This window comes from Ostrinia nubilalis, chromosome 30 (assembly GCF_963855985.1).
Source record: "Ostrinia nubilalis chromosome 30, ilOstNubi1.1, whole genome shotgun sequence".
Lineage (NCBI taxonomy): Eukaryota > Metazoa > Arthropoda > Insecta > Lepidoptera > Crambidae > Ostrinia > Ostrinia nubilalis.
In genome coordinates this window covers 4,753,164-4,775,422 of record NC_087117.1, presented here as the reverse complement: position 1 = coordinate 4,775,422, position 22,259 = coordinate 4,753,164, and the positions used below count along the sequence as shown (strand labels likewise).

Genomic DNA, 22,259 nt, shown 5'->3' with positions numbered 1-22,259 from the left:
CGGGCTGTTGATCAGTATGGGCATGTTGGGAGTGCGCACACTACGCCGATTCGATTTGACCGATTCTTCATACAATTTGAAATCGAGCACAACTATCGGCCAACTAAAAATCAACGGTGTGCGCCTACTCTTAATTTTATTACATTATTTTAAAACTAAGAATTATCAAACTAATAACACTGGCCGTTGACGTAAAGATTTCTGTACCCCCAGTGAAAAGGGATCTAACTCGACTTAGATCAAAATTGACTTTATAACATAATGTGAATCGCTGAAAAATTAGCTATTTTTGTATCTAATCGGTATGTTTCTACGACGTATAGAAAAGAAAATAATTTTGAGGCAAATGATACAAGTAAGGCTTTGTGAACCAATTTTGAGTTTTCTTTCGTGTATATTGATACATGTCTACTTTTAACAAAGTGTACCGGAGGCTTCTTTCAATTTTTTATTGTGTCAAGAGGTACGACTCGTGTTACTACTTTTTACACGATTGAAGTTGTTCAGATTGAATTTGTGATTAACAATATAAGATGACTCATATTAATATACACAAAAAAAGCTATGTATTGTTGGTTGGTGAAAAAGAATGTAACTTATTTTATAGCACAAAAAGTAAAAGCACAAAATATAACAGAAGGTAAACTCATGTATGTACTTCGCTTCGCATACCTGCGCTCGGCCGTCGCGCTAGGGTTGTCTTGTCATGTGTTGCGTTTATTTCGTTATGATAGAAAAATGAAACTTTTAATACTATGGAAGAAAGACAATAACAGATATCCACATTATCCACGTATAATTATGTAGTTATGTTTAGTACGTTATTATTATAGTAATAGTTTGCAAACAAATACACGAGAAGGAAGTAGTATGACGTAGTATGTAGTTGGGTGGTTGACACTATTATCCAATAATTCCTAAAACCTCTTTAAACACTTCGATATTCCTAATAATTGAGTTGGATTTCAATTTGTCAACGTTAAACGAACTATTGAAATACAAATAAATACCTTACTTACCTCTCGGAATCAATTGGTAGTTTAAAAAACGAAAAAATAGTTTTTTATGTTGAGTGTAAGCAACCATCTACTTAACAAATGTTATAATACCCCTTTTTTGTTGTTCACTCATTTTCGCACAAAAAATAATAATTTCATAAACGCGTGAGCAGCGTCACTCAAGCGGACGCAGTCGCGCCTCGCATTCGTCCGAGACAGTCTTGATAACGCGTACGTGAGCGGTGTCTATGTGTGCGTGGCTCGAGCGCGCTTAGTATGGAGTTTACCTTCTGTTATATTTTGTGGTAAAAGGCAAATGATTATTTATTTTGTGTATAATGATTCAATTAGATTAATACCATTAACCACAAAAGTTTCGTACATGTGTAAAATGTTATCAGTTACTTATATCAAAAACGTTTGAAAATCGCAACTAATGATTTGGTTAATTATTTGGTGTAAAATGATATAACTTAGCCCAATTGTCAGATTAAAGGAAAACATAATGGGTAGTTTATAAATCAAAGAACTTTAGTTAATAGTTTTAATAAATAATGGTTAACATCTACTAGTAAAACATATAATTGAATTCATAGTGCCTAACGTTGTCAATAAAAGTACTTAATAAGTGCATTATAGAATTTACAAGAGCTCCAACTACCAGAACTCTTTATAAACAAAACTCATCACCTTAGACAACAAATTGAACTGGGCGAGTCATGTCGAGAACAAAATAAAAATGGCCTGTATAGCATTCCATTAGTGCAAGAGACTCATTGGTAGTAGATGAGGTCTCAACCCAAAGATAACACTGGCTCTACACGTCGGTTATATGGCCCTCTTACACATATTATTATAGATCACTTGTGTGGTGGCACAGAACACAACTATCAACAGCAAGATCAAAACTCCAAAGCCTGCAACGCCTAGTAAGCATAGCGGCCACTAGTTGTATGAGAACCACTCCATCGACATCACTTGAGTACCTTCTGAATCTCAGATCTTTAGACCTCATCATTCAGGAGGAAGCGCAAGCAGCCGCTCTAAGACTTAAAGGTAAGAACGGCATATAGAAGCAAAACAAGGAGACAGGACATTCCACGATCCTGCACAAAACCCTAATAAAAGAAATACCTCTCACCGAGGCACCTATCGGCAGAATTCCCTGTGTTCACTCTTCGACTGAAGATATAATATCCAGCTTACAGCGGAAACGCAAGATTGCTCTGGAATCAATGAAGTTAGGATATTACACTGACGGCTCCAAAACCCAAAAAGGTACGGGAGCTGGTGTCTTCTCGAATTACCTAAATATACTAAGAATATCAACAACACTACATAAACACAATACAATTTTCCAAGCAGATTGCAATCAGAGCAGCACAGGCGGTTGCAACCATAGACATCCGAGGTCTGAATATAAAAATAATCTCAGATAGTGCAAGCAATACAAAGCAACTTAATATACTACATTATAATACTTATATTGGAATGCCATGACGCGCTCCTAAGTCATTGCAGATGCAAATGGCGTTACCTTGCACTCCTGAAGTGGATCAAAGGACACAGTAACTCCTTGGGCAACGACGCAGCAGATGAACTGGCCAGAAGGGGATCGTACACGACGGTATTTGGTCCGGAACAATTATAATGCCGATACCATAAGCACAGATCAAGACCTGGCTGCGCTCCAAAATAGAAAAATAACACCACACAGAATGGAAAGATTGTGAAAGATGTAGGCAAACAAAAGATGCAGTTGTGGATATTATATCGAAAAAGTTAAAGACTCATAAGACTAAACAGGGACAACATCCGCAAGGTCCTAAGTGTAATAACAGGTATGTTAAACAAACACCTACACAGTATAGCTGTACAGACAGCCTGCTGTGCAGAAGATGCATGGAGGCAGAAGAAAAACCACAGCACGTGCACAAGGAGTGCAGAAGCGTAGCAGATCAACAGGCTCAAATTCTCCAATCACCAGGGTCGCTTCAGAAGGCCTGTAGAGACCTAGATAGGCTGCTGCTACCTGGGGGGATCTGGAGCGGTTGGAATAGGAAGATCAAATAGCGCACAATGGTCTAATCAAAAGGTTAAGTGCAATATTCGATTGCCCTGCAAAACTAACTACGTAAGTCCTTATGAATGAATACTATGTATAAAGTAAATAATTATGTAAATGGCATGTGTTGCTGGACTTTATCTGCTTACCTCGCAAGTATAACATGTCTTGTTAATAATGTCTCTATTGATTTAAGAAGATTCCCGTCTTAGGCAGTTCGATTTTTTCAAGTTATTTATGATTTAAGAAGAGGCTGACAGGGGTGGCTAAATATCTTGCGCTGCTTCTTCTCAGCACTGACCTATTTATGTCCCAAAATAAAAGTAGGGTTCAAGTGATACTAGGACGTGTTAAAGGGCTTTTTAAAAGCCTCTTTGTTGAAAACAAATGCATTTTATGACTTTACTTTTATATTATCCTTCTGTAGCCAAAAAGCAATCAATATAGCTTGACATCATCATCTCTGGTCCAGAGTTTGATTCCTAATAAGGTAATTGTAGAAAACAAACTTTTCTCTGTCTCCTGTCTAATTAGTTGATGTGAAACCATTGTTGTTTCTGGTCTTTATTACCCAATTGCTTCAACTAATACTTACTTTAAAATAGGAGATAATGTATGTGATTTAGGCCGATATCATTCATGGTTTATGGTGTAATAATTAATAAAATAGTAGTTTCAGATCAGAATAAACATTTAAGGAGTAAGTAATTAGAATCCACTCTAAAATTCTAGCCTTATTCCTTTACAATCGCCACTTATATCACTTTACACATAATTATTAGGATACTTAGATCGCTATTATGTTAGTTAGATCAGTTTACACATTTTTTTTCTCATCACAAAATTGGTGTATATTGATATAAGTAGAAATTTTTGGACGATTTACCCTAAATAACCTGAAATAATGATTCCTCATAGTGTAATTACTAATGTTTGTTTTACAACTTTTTCTAAAATTAAAGAAACAAAAAAATATCAACAGAAATGGCGTAAAATGTATCACTTTACACTTGTTAGCGGGTGGTCAATTCAGTGTGGTGTAAAATGATTTATGTCCCATTACATCACTTTACACGAATGTAAAGTTGCCGTGCATGGCGATATAACTGGGTTTTTATTTAATTACGAAAAAACTACATGCTATATTTCCCAAACTGGCACACTGCCTAATTATATCTAACATTACCTTTCACCTAAAAAATATTTCACCAAGTTATCTATAATAGCGACGAAGCAGGATTTTTTTTAACTTCAAATGCGATTTCCCAAAAATCACCATTTTCGACTTAACTCCGTTTTCACTGGGGGTACAGATTTCACCCAATACACTATCGTACAATCCGATTGAGCTAACTGCGCACCTCGCTGAATGCGACTCTCCTAGCACACACCTGGGCCCCGATTGCGCTAATTTGTAATGTCTCCAATTAATCATCTCTAGTCCACACTCCAGTAACACTTCATTTTCATTCCAGCTGATGTGCAATTTGGTATCGCGGTAAAAGTTCGCGCAAACAAAGACAAAACAACGGATTTATGCACTTTCCGTTAAAATTCCGAACACCTTATTTTTTAAACTAAAATGCATAATTATGTTCGTGAAGCGTTTGAGAGAAAGTAGCTTTCTGTCTGATTTACGAAAAGGAGCAGTTGCGCTTCGTTTACGTTTCAACCTCATTTCAACTAGCAAACTTATCGAAACAGCTGATTATCGTTCGTCGTCCAGTCGCGTTGCAGTAAAATTTTTATTAGCATAATCGGGGCGCAAGACTTGTAGCCAACTTGTGCCTTATGAAATAATGGACCAACGTTGGTACGAGCTTTGGCGGCAACGTGGATAAAGAAAACTGGCGTTAACCTAAATGTATTCTTTGATAAAATTCTCATGGCGCGAGATCTGTGTGAAGGTGGTGAGCCAGTTAACATTGCACAGGTGGTCGTCATCGGGAGCGGTGGAGACGATTCCTCTAAGGTAGTACCGGATCGTCCCCTTATCGGAATCAGGGAAGGCGAGCCCGCCGCCGCTGTCCCCTTTGCATAACGACGTCCCTGAAAATGGAACAAATTATAACGTATTAAGGCATCATCATAACGTTTATGCTCAGAATGCCAACTTCTCAAAATGCCAACCGCTCGCAAAATGACAACTTTTCTCGAAATGCCAACTTCGCGAAATGCCAACTTCTCAAAATGCCAACTTCTCAAAATGCCAACTTCTCGAAATGACAACTTCTCATAATGACAACTTACAATAATTATAATGAATGCAGGAGCAGTGAATGCTACCACAAATAATAAAAATAATAAAAGTCCATATATTTACAATATCTCAATATATTTATTTGTTAAGACTATACAATCAATCAATACACTAGGGTCGTATCGCATCAATCTCTCATCTCAAATGTCGATTGAATGACATACACCTATACAGGGTGGAAACGATAAGTGATCTCACTGGATTATTTCTAAACTATACAAGATATCGAAAAACTGGTTACTGATCCTGAAAGTGCTTCACAAGCTCTTTTAAACGGTACCAATAATAGGTTACAGAATAAACTGAAACTATCCCAAAATTCAATCGCGTGAGATCACTTATCGTTTCCACCCTGTACAATTGTTACAATCATTGTCAAAATCAGATAAACAAAAACCAGGTACGATCTGTAACAGAAAAACAAATATTTTACTAGATAAATTAACACATTACAAGGGCGATATAGTTTTGACAAGTATAACTTGTGCATTTTTTACAATAACGTAACATTATTTTCGCCATACACTAATTTATGATTTAAAGTGTAGGTATTGTGACCTTATCTGGTTTTTGTTTATCCGATTTTGACAATGATTGTGTACCTATGTCATTCAAACGACATTTGAGATGAGAGATTGATGCGATACGACCCTAGTGTATTGATTGATTGTATAGTAACAAATAAAGATATTGAGATTTTTTTTTTTTTTTTTTTTTTTTTTTTTTATGTGATAGGAGGCAAACGAGCAGACGGATCACCTGATGGTACTAAATGAGATATTGTAAATATATGGACTTTTTAATTATTTTTATTATTTGTGGTAGCATTCACTGCTCCTGCATTCATTATAATTGTAAGTTGTCATTATGAGAAGTTGTCATTTCGAGAAGTTGGCATTTTGAGAAGTTGGCATTTTGAGAAGTTGGCATTTCGCGAAGTTGGCATTTCGAGAAGTTGGCATTCTGCGAAGTTGTCATTTTGCGAGCGGTTGGCATTTTGAGAAGTTGGCATTCTGAGCATAAACGCATCATAAACGTATAGTCTGGTCTGTGAGCACGTAGAATTTTGTCCAATGACCCCAAGCTACCCATCCTTATCGCTCGCGCGTAATTATGTTGCTGTCGCGCTCGCACACTCACTGCGGGCGCCCGTCGCACAGTCGCGACAGCAATATAATTACGCGCGAGCGATAAGGATGGGTAGCTTGGGGTCATTGGACAGAATTCTACGTGCTCAGAGACCGTGCTTTAGTGAAGAAGTTAGATGTAAACTCATACTAAGCCCTCTGTTCACTCACCATTTTCATAACCAGCGCAGATTTTGTCTCCAGTGATATACGCCCTGAAGTCTGGAGGGGCCTTCGATTGGCACTCACTGATGGAGATGTAGGGCAGGTGCACCACCTTGAGGAATGGAGACTCTAGTTCATCGGCGCCGGTTAAGCCCCAGCCAGCCACCTAAAAAAATTGTTGACGTTGATAATGAGGGCGTGGTCCCACGGAGACAATCCTTTTTTTGCAGGATATTAGGTAGCTACTTACGTCTTTAATATTAACGTTCACACGAACATCCTGTTTAAAAATCTAATCCGCTCAAATTTGCAATTAGAATTTCACTATAATAGAAACATCCCACCTCTCGTTCCCACCGCTGCGACTCCTGTGTAGCCCAGGGTTGACAGCTTGACCACCAAACCCAACCAGTGAAGGCCAAGTTTGTCCCGGGGGAAAGTTAAACTGTCATTGGAACCGTAAGTAACGAAATTGATCAGAACTTAAGAGGAGTTCGAAGTTAAGAGTCAACTTCCCTCCATTGCAAACATTGAAGTAATATTACTACGTAGTACATTATAACTCAATGATTGCAAAGCGGATTACAGGTGACAAAACAATGGGATATTGCATGTCATATACTATAACGTCAGGCGCGGATCCACCGTTGTGGGCACTGTGGGCATGCCCACAACCCTAATTTGCTTGTTTTAATTATGATCTATTGATAAGATCGATCTGGACGCAGACCGCTGCCAATCGATCAACATGGAAAGCATTGGGGGAGGCCTATGTTCAGCAGTGGACGTCCTATGGCTGAAATGATGATGATGATGATGATGATAAGATCGATAGGCATGCATGTATGTCCGGGCATGTAGTGATCCAACTCTCACTTTGCTCATTTTTGGTGGCTGTGCCCACAACCTTTTTTGACGGCTGGATCCGCGCCTGTATAACGTATGTAACAGGGCATAGGTACAAATCTGACGTCTCGCTGACATTTGACCGTCACAAAATCACATTCCTCAGGCAATGACTGAGTTAAGCGCGTAGACCTAATAAAGCCATAATAAAAAGTATTTCGTACCTTTCCCAAGCTCTGTTCTTTCAGCTGTCGCTTCTCAAACAGCACGCCGAAATCGACGCACACCGGCCGAACTAAATTAGAGTAGATTATTGTAGTTTCTAATAAGAGTATAGCGATGTCGTCCTGATAGTTGGTGGCTCCACCAAGAAAGTGAGGAGGCATTTTTATGTCCGCAACCTGCAAAGAAAATAGTATTTAAATAAGGCTCGGTTTCTACCAAAGCGGAGCGGAGAGAAGATTTTTGAATAGCTAATCAGATTCCACATCTCTACTCCGCTCCGCTTTGGTTGAAACTTGAAATGGATCGAGCGGAGAAGTGTCGGACGCACTTGTTTTTTTTTACAAAATTTGACAGCGGCGCGGCGCGGTGCGTTGTTTTGTACCAGAGCGTAGATGTGACGTCACGGCTGCCAGGTGCGCAGTTAATTCGACCGGGTTGTATATTGCATTGAAAGGGTGAGGTCAGGTCGTACTCATTGGCGTACCCAGCTTCTGGCCTTCAGGTCAGATTTTTTTAGATCAGATAGTTTGACTCCGCTCCTTCAAAGTAGGGATGTTATGGATATGTATGTAGTTTCGGTTATGGGTTCGGTTACGGATATTAGAATAATATTATACCGGTTTATGTTACGGTTACGGATATGAAACCATTTTGAATTATCCGAAAGTTTCGTATATAATTTCGGTTACGGATATTAGAATTTTAAAAATGTGTGTAATTCAAATGGTGCGCGACCCACATCCAATTTAGGTATGTAACTAAGTATGACGACACCTATGATATAGGTAAAACATGGCGGGATGCCAGACAAGTAACAAATAATAAATTAAAAAATAAGACTCCGCCTTTATCCGAAACTTTTGAATCGGTTACAGATTTTTTTTTATTGGTGAGGTCGTACTTACATGAGACTTCTGTACTCTCTTATCTTCTTCCAGCAACCACGGCCGGTACAGCTTGCCCAGCGCCACAGCGTAGTTGCTTGCAGGCTGCGCCTTGACGATGGTGTTGTTCCAGAAGCAATGGGCGGCTGGATAAAAAAACAATAAATTCTCATTATTTCATACTAAGGTACAGATCGCAAGGCGATATGTATTGTAAAACCTTTGAAAAAATCGCAAAATATGTTTGTACGGAAAAAACAATATACCTACTAAAACTGAATTGCACCACCTAGTGGGAGGCATGCCTAATACGCTACGTCTTCCGACCCGCGGTCACCACTTGAGAACATTTTTGCCTAACGGCTATCGTCTCTACGAGCTATGTGCCCCGCCCACTGCCACTTGATTTTAGCGATTCTGCGTGCTAATATCGGTCACTTTGGATCTCCTGCGGATCTCCTCATTTCTGATTCGATCATGCAGGAAAACTCCGAGCATAGCCCGCTCCATCGCCGTTTGGGTGACCTTGAGCCTTCTTATGAGGTCCACCGGCGATCTGGTGAAGGACGCGGGAAGAGCCTGGATTTTTCAGACCATTTTACCAGCCCTGCCACCCTATAGTTACGTCACTGATTTTTAGAGAAGTTATAATCATCATCATTTCAGCCGTAGGACTTCCACTGCTGAACATAGGCCTCCCCAATTGATTGGTAGCGGCCTGCATCCAGCGCCTTCCTGCTACCTTTATGATGTCGTCGGTCCAGTTTGTGGGTGGACGTCCCACTCCAGAACTTTGCTGCCCCACCGCCCATTAGTTCTGTGTACTATGTGCCCTGCCCATTGCCACTCCAGCTTGCTCCGTCGGGCTATGTCAGCGACTTTAGTTCGTTTAGATAAGTACTTAAGTGGTGGTTATTTTGAAACGGCCTCACGGATTACTTTAAATAGTTTATACTCACCCTCACTGATTACTTATGAAGTTTAGTACTCACCCGAAATGACAACTTTAGCGCTGACCAGAGACCCGCCGCAGATCTGCCTGTACGGCGTCGAGGTCGTCCTGTAAATTCCGGCGTGCCACGGCAACTCGGCCTTCTCCGCCGCCGCGCCGCCGGAAATAAGACCGTCTCCAATGGCCACCACGCCGCATTCTGTAAGAACACGCCAAATAAAAAATTCTTATTGTCGCGTCTATAACAAACCTACACAGTGTCAGCCCAAAACTCCGCCACAAGAGTGACGTTGTCAGTAGTCTCTTCCTGCGTGCTATTGTTTGGGTACGCAGGGCACGACTGTGCTTTGTCGACTGGGGAACAAAACACTTGCATTCCAAGTTTGAGCCATCCAAGAATACCCACTTGAACACAAACCCCTGAAAATGTATAATTAATTACCTGTACCCGGTTAAATTAACTGCGCACCTGGCAGCCGTGACGTCACATCGACGCTCTGGTACGGAAGGCGAACGAGGGGAGGTGTGCGGGTGAGTGCGAGGAAGAGTCGCTTCCCAGCTCGTTCGGGTATGTAATTTATATTTTGCTATGTTGGTGATCTATGTACCAGCTACCCATCATTATCATCGTCATCATTTCAGCCATAGGACGTCCATTGCTGAACATAGGCCTCCCCCAATGATTTCCATATTGATCGTTTGGTAGCGGGGTGTGTCCAGCGCCTTTCTGCTACCTTTATGATGTCGTCCACTTTGTGGGTGGACATCCCTCGCTGCGTTTTCCGCGGCCTCCACTCCAGAACCTTGCTGTCCCATCGGCCGTCAGTTCTGCGTACTATGTGCCAACTACCCTTGCATTGAAATAATAAATAAACAATGACTGACCTGGGAGGCAGCGAGCCGTGTAGTCCCAACTGCCCGCTATGCAGCGCATATACGGTAGGTTCCCGTTGTAGTAGTAATCTGGTGTCCGGCAGTCCACCCGGATGACCGTCCCGGCCGGCTCATACTCGCCGCAAGGCCTGAAACCTGGATATGAGAGGAAAATCATCATCATCATGTCATTTAGACTCCACTGCAAGAAGAAGGACCTGTCAAGGCAAATGGAAGACAAAACCTACACTCCCCACACTGGCCAGACGGGGTGGGTAGGCCTGATTTTCGCGTATTAATTTCTCCCTCCGCCACTTATGAGTCTTACGACACCATACGGAGATTTTTAAAAAACCCTTAAGATTTTGGTCTTGCTGTTTTTTTTAGTTACCAAACTGTTTCCCTACTTTTAATGCCACTTGATAATGTGGATAATGTGTGATAGGCATAGGATACAGCTCCTTAATTTCAACCAACATCATTACAGAATAGATTTCTAAACTAACATTACTAACCTTCAGAATCGCCAGTCAGCAGACAGCGGTACGTCACGCTCTGGTCTTTGTTGAGTCTGCAGAACTCTGTTCCATGAAAGACATTGTTTTAACGCATTATACTGACGTGATAATAACAACACAAACAATACAGGTCCGAAAATCGTTCACTGAGGAACCCCCACAATATCTCTGTACATTTATCATTTAGATACTTACGAACGCAATCTCCTACTTCAGGTGACCAGACGCCTTCCAAACAAAGCCTTTCTGTTGTGTCACCGATGATACTATAGCCAGGATAACACGTGACGTTGTAAGTTATGGTAGGGAAGGCTTGACCAGGAACCGCGGTTGGTTTGCCAACGACAGTGTAACTGCCGTGATCCGGGTATGGTGGTAGTACACAGGCGCCACCTGGTGCGGGACTGAGAAGAAAATAGATTAGAAAGAAAGAGAGGAAATATTTTTATTTTTAGATTTTTTTCGTTCGTAAAGAACGAAGCATTTAGGGTATTTTATATTGCTTACTAAGTGACGGGTAGATAATTGCGATTTCTCACATTTATTCATTATGAATTGTCATAGTCATAAAAGTACTTCCTAGTTTCGTGCCAGGATTTTGTTTAAAAATTGTTAGTGAAAAAAAGATGGTGAACGTTTTATGTAATAATAGATAGGTAGGTAGTGGTACTCACGTGGGTTTTACTGGCAGTATCCTGTTGCACAACTCGTCCGATTCATCGGAACCATCCGCACATTCTTGTTTCTGAAACATTTTGGAAGTTTTCATTTGTGATTAGGTAAGAATCTGGTCATAAGCAGCTTATGGCCGCCAGTCTGTGAAGGAACTAAGGTCACGATCCTCATCTGTGAGGGACCGAGGAAGAAGAATAGAAAAACTGAAGTACCCACCCCAGTAAATCTCAGAAATAGTACTAAATCTAATACTATATGACACTAAAGTTAAATAACCTTGCCAATGCTTACCCCATTGCAGTCCGCGCCCGAGTCGACGCAAGCGCCATACGCGCACTGAAACAGATGCGCGCTGCAGATGTTTCCAGCGCATGCGCGCACCGTCTCGTCAGACCCGTCGCCGCAGTCTCTCACGCCGTCACAGAGAAGATACGCTGCTATCTGCTGCCCGTTGTCACAGCGGAATTTGCCCGCGCTGCCAATTCATAATCATTTATTTTCAACATTTCCCTTAGTAGATAGTCCAGTCATAAGGTTCGAAATAGCGTGGTTACTTGGAATTCTCCGGGAGTCCAGGTAAAACTATTAAATGGTGGGACTGTGCAGCATAATTTAGACTGTTGCCGGGATGCCAAGCTATTTCTATACCATAATTCAGGGAAAAGCAATGATTAGTTTAAAAGCCCCTCTTCCCCCTCCTCTTTTTCAGTCCCCAAATTAGCCAGCTTGGTGACTACGTCAAATTCTTAGTTAGTGCTCCTGCAGTGGAGACTTGAAAATTTAAGTTATAAAGTCGACCATAAGTGCCACTTGTGGTCTAAACTGAATAAATATTTTTGATTTTGATTTTTGACCATTTGCCTCTGATAAATCAGAAAGGATCGTGCATTGGAGACCAAATTATGATGATGAGAAAACAAGAGAACCGTACCTAACAGCAGACTCGTTGCGGCACCTGGGCAGGAGCTCATCAGAATTGTCAACGCACTCCTGGAGTCCGTTGCAGGGTGCTGTACCATCCACGCATGCGCCGTAAGTGCAGCGGAACCAGTTGGATTGGCAGCTGAAGAAAAAATCCAGATTAAAAATCATAACTACAACGTTAACAGCATTGCTATGTTCCAGCTGTTGGAGATAAGATAGCCAGTTCCTCTGTGGTTGAGAATTCCAGGGAAACTATTCCACCTTCAATCCTTTTTGGGACATCCATACACGTCCCAAATATAGTCCAGCCCCCACTTCGGGACAACATCAGCTGGTGCTGAGAAGAAGTGGCGGTAGAAACTGTCACTTATTCTAACTATAATAATTGGGTAGTTGACACCAATTACCAAGAAATCCAAGACAAATTACAAATTAAACGCAAAGCTTAAGACCGAACGCGATGGAGGACTGTTTTGTGGACGCCCTCTGCCCTATCTAGGGGACATAGGACGAAATCAAGTAAGTCAAGTCACTATTTTGGCTTGTTGTCTTTTTTCAGGTAACTGTGATGTTTTTTTTATGCATAACAAGGCAGATATTTGTGACCACAAACTTTTTTGAGAGCTGGATCCGTGCCTGAAAATTAATGATGTTTTTGGTCGTCGCTGAGGCTGGCTTTAGATCACTTTGGATGTTACTTCGATAGAAGAAAGAAGAAGTAACTTACATGCTGTTTCTGCACAAAGGGAAGGTCTCATCGCTGCCGTCTGGACAGTCGCGGATCCCGTCGCATTTTCCGTAGAAAGCGATGCACGTCCCGTCGCGGCACTGCCACTGGTTTTTGCTGAAAAAGACATGTTTCAGAAATTGTGGTAATTGTTCTAAGACGGTCAGGTGACGACACGAGCCTAGTGCTTTAATTATCATCACTTGCAATCCATAATTTGCTGGAAGTTTTTGCTTGGAAGTAAGTCTCTGAAAGTTGTAGTAGGTAAGCACTACGTTTTTCAAACTCCATGATGTCTTAAAGAAACACCGATGGTTGCAGGTGGGATTTCTAAGGTTGTGTTATGATGCACTTAATGATCCACTCCACGAGTGACATAAGAAGGGCTGTATTGCGGGAGGAATGGTGACAGATTATGAAGCTTGCCACCAAACCAGGTGTGACGATCACGACCACTCTGCCAAAAGTGTAGTGACGAAGAAGAAGAAACAAAATTAAGGTACGGTTTATTGAGCTCACCTGCATCCCGCTTGTCTTTTCCATCGCCTAAAAACTTCACGCTTGTCCCGGGTCCTATGGAAGAAAAAAATTCAAAAGTTCAGATATTTTGGCAACTTTTGCTACTAACAGTAAATGGTATGGACTTAGGATGAAAATGTATGGTACAGTAAGGTACTTACGAAAACGCTTGGGTCTTGTTATTGCATCTAGTTGAAGCTTCGTCATCATCAGCACAGTCTTTCACGCCGCTGCAGAGAGCCGAGCGATCTACGCATGCGCCGTAGTAGCATCTGTACGCGTTGGGTGGGCATCTGAAATTGATTTTATTAGTTTACTAGCTGCCCATAGAAACACATTTCTCATAGAAAATAGGAGACCTATGTTTTATACACAAACAAAAGTCTCTTCGAGGTAACTGCCAGGCCACCCTTTGGGCAACCAGTTGTCATTAACTAGGTAAGCCTAAGTATCCAAGATCTTACAAAAATTGATGTGCCCCCAGTAAAGCATCATCTTACATTCTTTCCTCCCTTAGTTTTTTAAGTTCCCTGATTATGAACGCTACGTTTTTACTTTTTACAAATTTAAAATAGTTTCATATGCCTAAGAAACTAATTCTTACTTATTATAATGAGAAATGGATTCTCCTCCAGCCTACTTACTGGTTCCCGCTGCACAGCTCTACCGTCTCGTCGCTAGCGTCGGGGCAGTCCCTGATACCGTCGCATTTGCCTTTAATGTTGATGCAGAGTCCATTTTTGCACTGCCATTCATTTTTGCTGAAATAAAAAAAATACATTGGATTTTGATATTTCGTGCGTTTTGCTTTTCTCGATGATATCGTAATAGTGACTAAGGGAATATGCGAACATTAAGGCCTCCCCAACACGTCTGGTAATCGTGGGAAGTGCAGGCTAAATCCTCGCTTTTGCCTTTGATAAATTAGAGAGAGACGTGCTCCTGCAGATGAGATTAAATGACCTGATGATAATGATGATGAAGGCGAAAATGAACCACCTAGTGCAAGTCGGACATGTGCAATAAATTGTGGATTATCCTCCTTTATCTATAACATCGGGTCATTTAGTCTCCAATGCAGTAGCACGACCCTCTCTAATGTACTAGACGCAAATGGAGGATTTGGTCTGCAGTCCCCACGCTGGTCAGACGGGTTGGGGAGGCCTGTAATATTTTACTTATTTCTTCCCAATAATCTATCTATCTATCTTCTATATAAATAAAAATGAATTGCTGTTCGTTAGTCTAATTAAAACTCGAGAAAGGCTGGGCCGATTGAGCTGATTTTGGTTTTAAAATGTTTGTCGTAGTCCAGAGTACCTAGGTCTAAACGGTGAGCAAATAAGGAAATTGCGATGGCTTATTTATTGCCTTTAAGGCGGAACAGAGTTCGCCGGGTCAGCTAGTAATGTATACTTTTTGTTCTAGTTTCTTAGTTTGTACATTTGTAGATAATGACAAATTACATAAAGATACAAATTATACTAACCCACAAGGTGACTGGTTATCCGACCATAGTGACACCGAGTTACTTTCCAATGTAGATTCACTGTAAAAATAAGACATAGCATTACAAATTAGACCAAAATAACCAAGCAAGGCTCAAAGGGCGCTTTTAACAGCGAATAGTATTTCTTTATTGTGTACCAACAAGTATACTACTTATTGTCCACGTGGGTCCCGTTTTTACCATCTCTCAAAAAAGAATTCTTTTTCTCTTCCTAAGGCCCAGAACAGACGGTGAAACGCAACTGCAACGAAACTGCAACTTTGTGATGATTCTGATGAATGAAACTGAAACTGCTAGTTTCAAACTGGTCGCGTCATGTGTGGTCTCTCAACGGACGCTATGGCAGAAACTTAGATGCAACTCAAAAGTAACTAGCAGTTGGAGTTTCGTTGCAGTTGCGTTTCACCGTCTGTTCTGGTCCTAAGTGTTCGCTTTAAGCGACATTAGCCTAAAGATATAAAGGTGTCAGACTGGCCGATTCGAGATCCGAGGAACGCTGGTTCAAACCCTTCGCCAGTAGACTACTGTGCTGTAAATCCTGGCTATACAGGAGTTGCAGTGGTCGGAAAGAGAGGTGGGAATCGTCCCGTTTAAACTACTGTGGTGAGTGAATCCACTGTAACACTACTTCGTCCTACACGAAGTTTAGACACGAAGGGTTAACGGATCCGTTAGTAATTGGTACGGTCATCATCATCATCATCAGCCCTTTACAGTCCACTGCTGGACTATGAGCCTCCTCCACTATAGTGAAGGGTTTTGCCATAATCTCCACGCTTGGCAGGCGGGTTTAAAAGATTGATGTTTTTCAGAGAGCGCTGCTGCCCGTTCTCTGTTTGATGTGTAGTCCCTAAGTCGCCTATTAAGACACCCGTGGGAAGAGTAGGGGTTGGTGACAAATGTATTCTACACGGCTTAGTACGGTACATTACTTTATTCAATAAATAGTATTAACTCACTTGGGTATTTCGCCAAAAATGGTCAATTTTGCCTAATTTCCTTGGCACGAATTTTATTTTTGTTTTTAACTATTTTTAGTTTCCCATTGCATTAAGTAGTAAAAACTAAGCTAATATATCTAGAAGGGGTGTCATAATTCGTTTTAGAAACAAAGTTATGAGGTCATACATTTTTGGTAGCCAAGGAAATTATTATAAATATTTTTTTCTCTAAGTTTTCTTCTGTGGTTTGCTTTTTTTTTGTTCGATCCATTTTTGTGTACTTTCGCAAGCAAACATGCCAATGAATATTATATCATTACGACCTTTTTACACAACTAAGGAAGATAAATGCAGTAGATTGAGTTAAAAGTTAAAAACAAGTTTTTCTATATCTATTCTGATACCTATTTCTTAAAATGTAAATTTTAAACTTATTCCAATAAAGAAATACTCAAAATTTGACTTTACGCCGAATTATTAATGGTCTTTTATAATTTCCTAGGTCATTTTATGCCACGGAAAACAAGGAAATTAGGACCAAAGAAATTAGATTTATGCCTAAAAGACACCACAGACAAAAACCTATTTACCCTATGCATTTACTATTTAAATCATGGGTTTACCCCTACAGACACTACATTTGTGTAAATAAACAATAAAATTAATCCATTGTTTAGTTGCAAAAAACCGTCCAAAGAAATTGACTTTTTAGTAAACAAAAACCCAAGGAGGGACCTATTTATGCGATTTGTCGCGAAACTGATCAACGACGTACTGTCCTGCCTCAATGGCCTCTTGGGACGAAATGGCCGAGTGTAGTGGTGCAGTGCGTTACATTCTAAGTTTTTTCGTTTCGTTACAACAATGGTCGAAACGAAGACCCAGGGAAATTATACTTTTGACCTGGACAAGAACTTAACTTCACTTTATTTTCTTCCTATAAGTATTTGACATTTAAAGTTTTTATTTTCCGATAGCCAAACGTTTCTCAAATGTAAAGAGAGTGCTATTAGAATTAAATTACGCTTCAATTTGTTATAATGAGCCTTCATTTTGGCAAACAACAGTAATGGACATAACAAGGAAATTAGAAAAACGACTTTTGATTAAGTTTTTCTACGGTATTATTTGTAGTTTCTGCTATTGTAATAGCAAAAACAAATAAAACTGTTGATGAACTTTCCCATTAAAATAGTTTTATACAGATAGATATAAAAAAACACGTGTTCGCCTGCCCGGACACAGAAAATTTACTGTTTCGGCGAAATACCCACTTAACAGAGTCACATTTGGACTCATCGCTGCCATCTTGACAGTCGTCAGTGCCATCACAGGTGGAGGTGACGTTGATGCACCGGCCATCGCTGCATTGGAACTCGGAGTAGCTGGAACTGGACAAACCAAGTAATTAGTACGATTTTTTGATACTAGATGGCGTTGTACAGTTAGGGTGGCTTTCTGAATCGCGGTGGAATTTTTTTTTACTCCTAACTTACACACAATAATACCTACATCTACATAAACTAACGCCCGTATTCACAAACATTACTATGAGGTCTCACAGTGCGCCTGGACGCACAGGGTGACACACGAACCATTCACAGAGCTCTATTCCATTCTGTGCGTTCGATTTGCTGCTTCACTTAAGCAAGTGTCGTTTGCGAATACGGGTGTAAGTAAAATGAGGAATACATGCGTTGATACAGTTTTCTTAACTGCAGTAGCTAGATTTTTTTACAGACATAAGTTACTTACCTACTTATTACACTACCTACTTATAAAAGATTATTTTGTCAACCAAAGGACATCCACTGCTGGACAAAGACCTCCTTCAAGAATTTCCACAAAGACTAGTCCTGCACTACCCACATCCATCCGCAACCTCGACTAAGATCGTCGGTCCATCAATGAGTGAGAGGCCTGCCTACACTACGTCTCCCAGTCTTCAGGTATACGGTCGTTGTGGAAATCCTTGGGAGAAGCTTTTATTGTCCAGCAGTGGAGTCTTTTGATTGGATAGAGTTGTATGGGAAACGCTGTGTGGGACGTCCACTCACAAGGTGGACCGACGACCTCATAAAGATAGCAGGAAGGCACTGGATGCAGACCGCTACCAACCGGGCTAGAATAATCATTGGGGAGGCCTATGTTCAGCAGTGGACGTCCTTTAGCTGAAATGATGATGATGATGACGTTGTTAAACGATTATTTTTACCTGCATGATGATTCTGCTACATTCACCGTCAAACATGAGGCTGCTGATATAGCTGCAAAGAAAAAACAGGCTAAAAGATCATAGGTTAAATATCCATTCATCCTTTGTTACCACATTTAAAGCAAATAAATGTGTTTTGTTTTGTTCCGAGTAGTTTTTGTGATCGCTCGAAATAAATAGGGTGATTCCATATTTCTGCTCGCGAATGTATAATAATTCTATTCTAGATAAACATGACTTTTTGAGTAAAAAAATCTATTAATAACTAATTAAGTTTCAATACAACCCGGTCGAGTTTGGGCCATATTGTCTCAACTGCAAGAGCTCAACCCTTCTAATTTACCAGAGGCAAATGGAAGATTTGACCTACACTCCCCGCGCTGGCCAGACGGGTTGGAAAGGCCTAATTTATGCCTACCTACGTACCTATAAACGGGACAATTCCCACCTCTCGTTCCCACCGCTGCAACTATGTAGCCAGGATCTACAGCTTGACCGCCAATAACAACCCAACCAGTGAAGGCCAAGTTTGTCCCGGGGGAAAGTTAAACTGTCATTGGACCCACAACGAAATTAATCAGAAGAACATAGGAGTTCGAAGGTTGGACTCTCCAGTGCGAAACAGGTGACAGGTGACAAAATAGGTTTTTAATTTACGAGTAAAATACTGTTTTTTTTAATATAATAAGTACGTTTTAAAATGTTTGAGATCCTATGATCAGGATACGTCTGCCATAAGACATAATTATAATTAATAGAAATAGGTACTAGGTAAATCTACACACAAGCAATTTTGACTTTTATTGTGAACCCAATAAAAGCAAAAGTAATTAAGCCAAATTGAAACTTAATTGCATAAATCTGGTTATGTACCTAAACAGGAAAAAATATAGTTTAATGAAGTATTGGACTAGTAAGATATGTAGAGACTTTGCAATTATGTAGGAAAATGAATAAGTACTGAGCTGATAATACTAAAAGGAAAACAAAAGCACAAACTTTAATACCAAGTTATTTACTAAATGCCCAAGGAAGTACTTTAAAACATTAAGTATTTTACAATCTTTAGTATCAGGCAGTATTGTGAATGCAATAAATCTACTTTGAATTTGCGCGCGTTATATTATGATACATTTTGATTTAATCCTACAGGGCTACTTTTTGTTTATGTACCTATTTTTATAGCATTATTATGCTTAGACGTAGATTTTATTCTTGAGACAAAATTCGGCAGAAAAAAGAAAAAAATACATTGATTTATTTTTCGATTTTAGCCCAAGTAGAGTATAGAGTCGTTTAAAAATAAAGTATTATAAAGTGACTAACTTAATTACTTAAACAAACTTACCGCAAAATATGAGGACAAAGTAAAGATTTAACATTATCACAATGAATTTAACAAGGGTTCAACGCATCACTAACTGAAACAAAACCAAAACGCGATTTTAGTTAACTATATTGTCATTTTGACATAATATGACCTCAGCGTCTGTCCAACGCGGGAAACCCGTCTTCACTGATCAAGTTACTATAGTTTTTAGTGTTTTTTTCCTTAAACTTGTATATTAATTGCTTACTCAAGCTATGCATGCGTGGTAGAATATTGCAAATTAAATGGAGCTTTTAATTAGACGCTAGCAAAAACGAAAATATAAATTGAGTGCCTTTGTAGTGTGATGCGGATTTCAGCCCGCGTGCGGATGGTCCGCGTGCGTATAAGATCACGCTGCAGCGCTGTTGGCTGCACCACAGAATAATAATAAGTATGGCTGTACGCAGGCCGAAGGTGGAAGCAAGCTTTACCCGGAATCCTCAACCACGGAGGAACTGGCTATCTTACCTCTAACTGCCGGAACACAACAAAGCTGTTAACATTGTTTTTATGGCGACAGACTTAGGTAAGATGGTGGTAGCTAGCCAGGCGTACTTAGAACAAGCCCTACCACCAACCAAACCGCCAACACAAAAATCTGCCCCCACTGGGAATCAACCCGGGAGACCACAGAGGCGGTAAAAACCCTAATGACGTCAGGATCAAACTTCATCATCTTAATCATGTCATTAAACGCCCGTATTCCAAACGATGCTTTGTAAAAGAAGCAGCAAATCGAACGCACAGCGTTGAATGGAGCTCTGTGATTGGTTCGCGTGTGACCCTGTGCGTCCACGCGCACTGTGAGACCTCATAGTAATGTTTGTGAATACGGGGGTTAGTCTTCACTGAAGTTCACTACAGGAGCACGGCGCGGCCCTCTGTCATTACCAGAGATAATTATAGGATTCCAGCCCTACGCTGACCAGACGAGTTAGGCAAGTTTATTAAACTACAACTTTTTACTCTAGTCTTTATTTATACAGTGTGTCCGGTCACCAGTGTCCGACCCGTTGGGGCGCAGTAATATGATCAATTTTATCGACAAATCCACTGGAATAAAACATTTTATCCTTTCTATTAAAAAATTACAGCTATTTTATTTTTTTTATTATCTGAGTCCGGGTGGATTCATTTATTTAGCAAAATCTACCGATGTACAGGACCTTTAAGTATTAAAGTGAGTTCGTTCGACAGCTAAAAAAGTAAGCAATAAGTTATTGGCATCAAAAAGTTTACCAAAAGCTCCCATTAAAATCTCTAAGAAACACTTGAAACATAAAAAATAAAGATTAGTAGATTTTAAAAATTTTTTCACCAATAGAAAGCCACTTTATTGCTGAGTCGGGCGTAGCCGCGGGTGGAAAGCTATTTATAGATACAAATAGATCCAGGACACTGGAAATAATCTGGCTTTATTGTTAATCAAATCAAAATCTTTTACAAGTAATACCTACAGGTTGGTTACTGAATTGAGATTTCCAGCTTGAGCGTACTTACTTATCTTATTCAAGGATGAATGTAATATGAAAGAAAAGTTCATCTATCTTACAAAAGCGCAAGGTCATTGAAACGAAATCATCACTCATCATGAAATCTCAGAAAGTACAAGTGCTAGGAGTCTCTTTTGCATACGCAGGTGCTCACTAAGACTTGACTTAAGGTCCTATGTCCCCTAGATGGGGTAGAGGGCTCATTAAGACGGGATTTTGCAAAATTCAACCCCTAAGGGGGTAAAACGGGGTCCACGCGTACGAAGTCGCGGGCGGCCGCTAGTACCTACCTAACTACTTGATATTAGAAGATTTATAAGCATGCTAAAGCAAAAAATTGAGGTTCAGAAACCGGGCAATAACAACAGTAATTTTGTTGTATAATAAAGAATACTCGAATTATGCATCGATTTTTTGCAAACCAGTTTCACATCCTGTGCTATGAGGATAAAGTTTGTTTCCGAATTATAAACAGCTCGCTCACCCGAAACCTACCTGAATCTAAGGTATTTTTATTAAAAGTGATAAGTACCTGCTTCATTTTAAGGAACTTACCACGTCCCAAAGTGCCCCACCACCACTTTGGGAGAAGATTTTTTGACCACTAGCTGTCCCGGCGAACTTCATACTGCCTATGTTCGTCTAAAATGTAGGATTGTAATGATGAAAGAATTTTTCAAATCAGTCCACTAGTTCCGAAGTTCAAAACAAACAATCATGAATACATAATAGTAGCAACAGAAATTGCACTCCGTTGTGTAGGATCAGATGCCGACATTTTAACGGTAATAATAATAATGCAAAATATCCAACGCACATGGTGCATTCGAAATCGCACCTTACTACTACGCTCACAAGAGTGCAATTTTTTTGTGTTCAGAATTGATTTACCTCACAGCTCAAGCGTCAGGGTTGTATAAGCAAAGTAAAATAAATAAAAACTTAATTTTAAGAAGCAATTATTGTATTT

General features: G+C 40.2%; 1 protein-coding gene across 1 annotated transcript; it reads right to left on the bottom strand.

Moving 5' to 3' along the window:
• Positions 1-4,882: 4,882 nt before the first annotated feature.
• LOC135086042 (modular serine protease-like) lies at positions 4,883-19,957 on the bottom strand. Its single transcript, XM_063980810.1, has 19 exons — positions 19,773-19,957; positions 18,425-18,476; positions 17,484-17,600; positions 15,248-15,307; positions 14,403-14,519; positions 13,920-14,051; positions 13,759-13,812; positions 13,240-13,356; positions 12,520-12,651; positions 11,880-12,063; positions 11,588-11,658; positions 11,109-11,317; positions 10,911-10,976; positions 10,408-10,551; positions 9,563-9,721; positions 8,592-8,716; positions 7,686-7,862; positions 6,622-6,781; positions 4,883-5,112 (listed from the first exon to the last, which is right to left on the bottom strand). The coding sequence occupies exons 1-19, from the start codon at positions 19,804-19,806 to the stop codon at positions 4,922-4,924; spliced, it is 2,301 nt and encodes a 766-aa protein (XP_063836880.1). The 5' UTR covers positions 19,807-19,957; the 3' UTR covers positions 4,883-4,921.
• Positions 19,958-22,259: the final 2,302 nt, after the last annotated feature.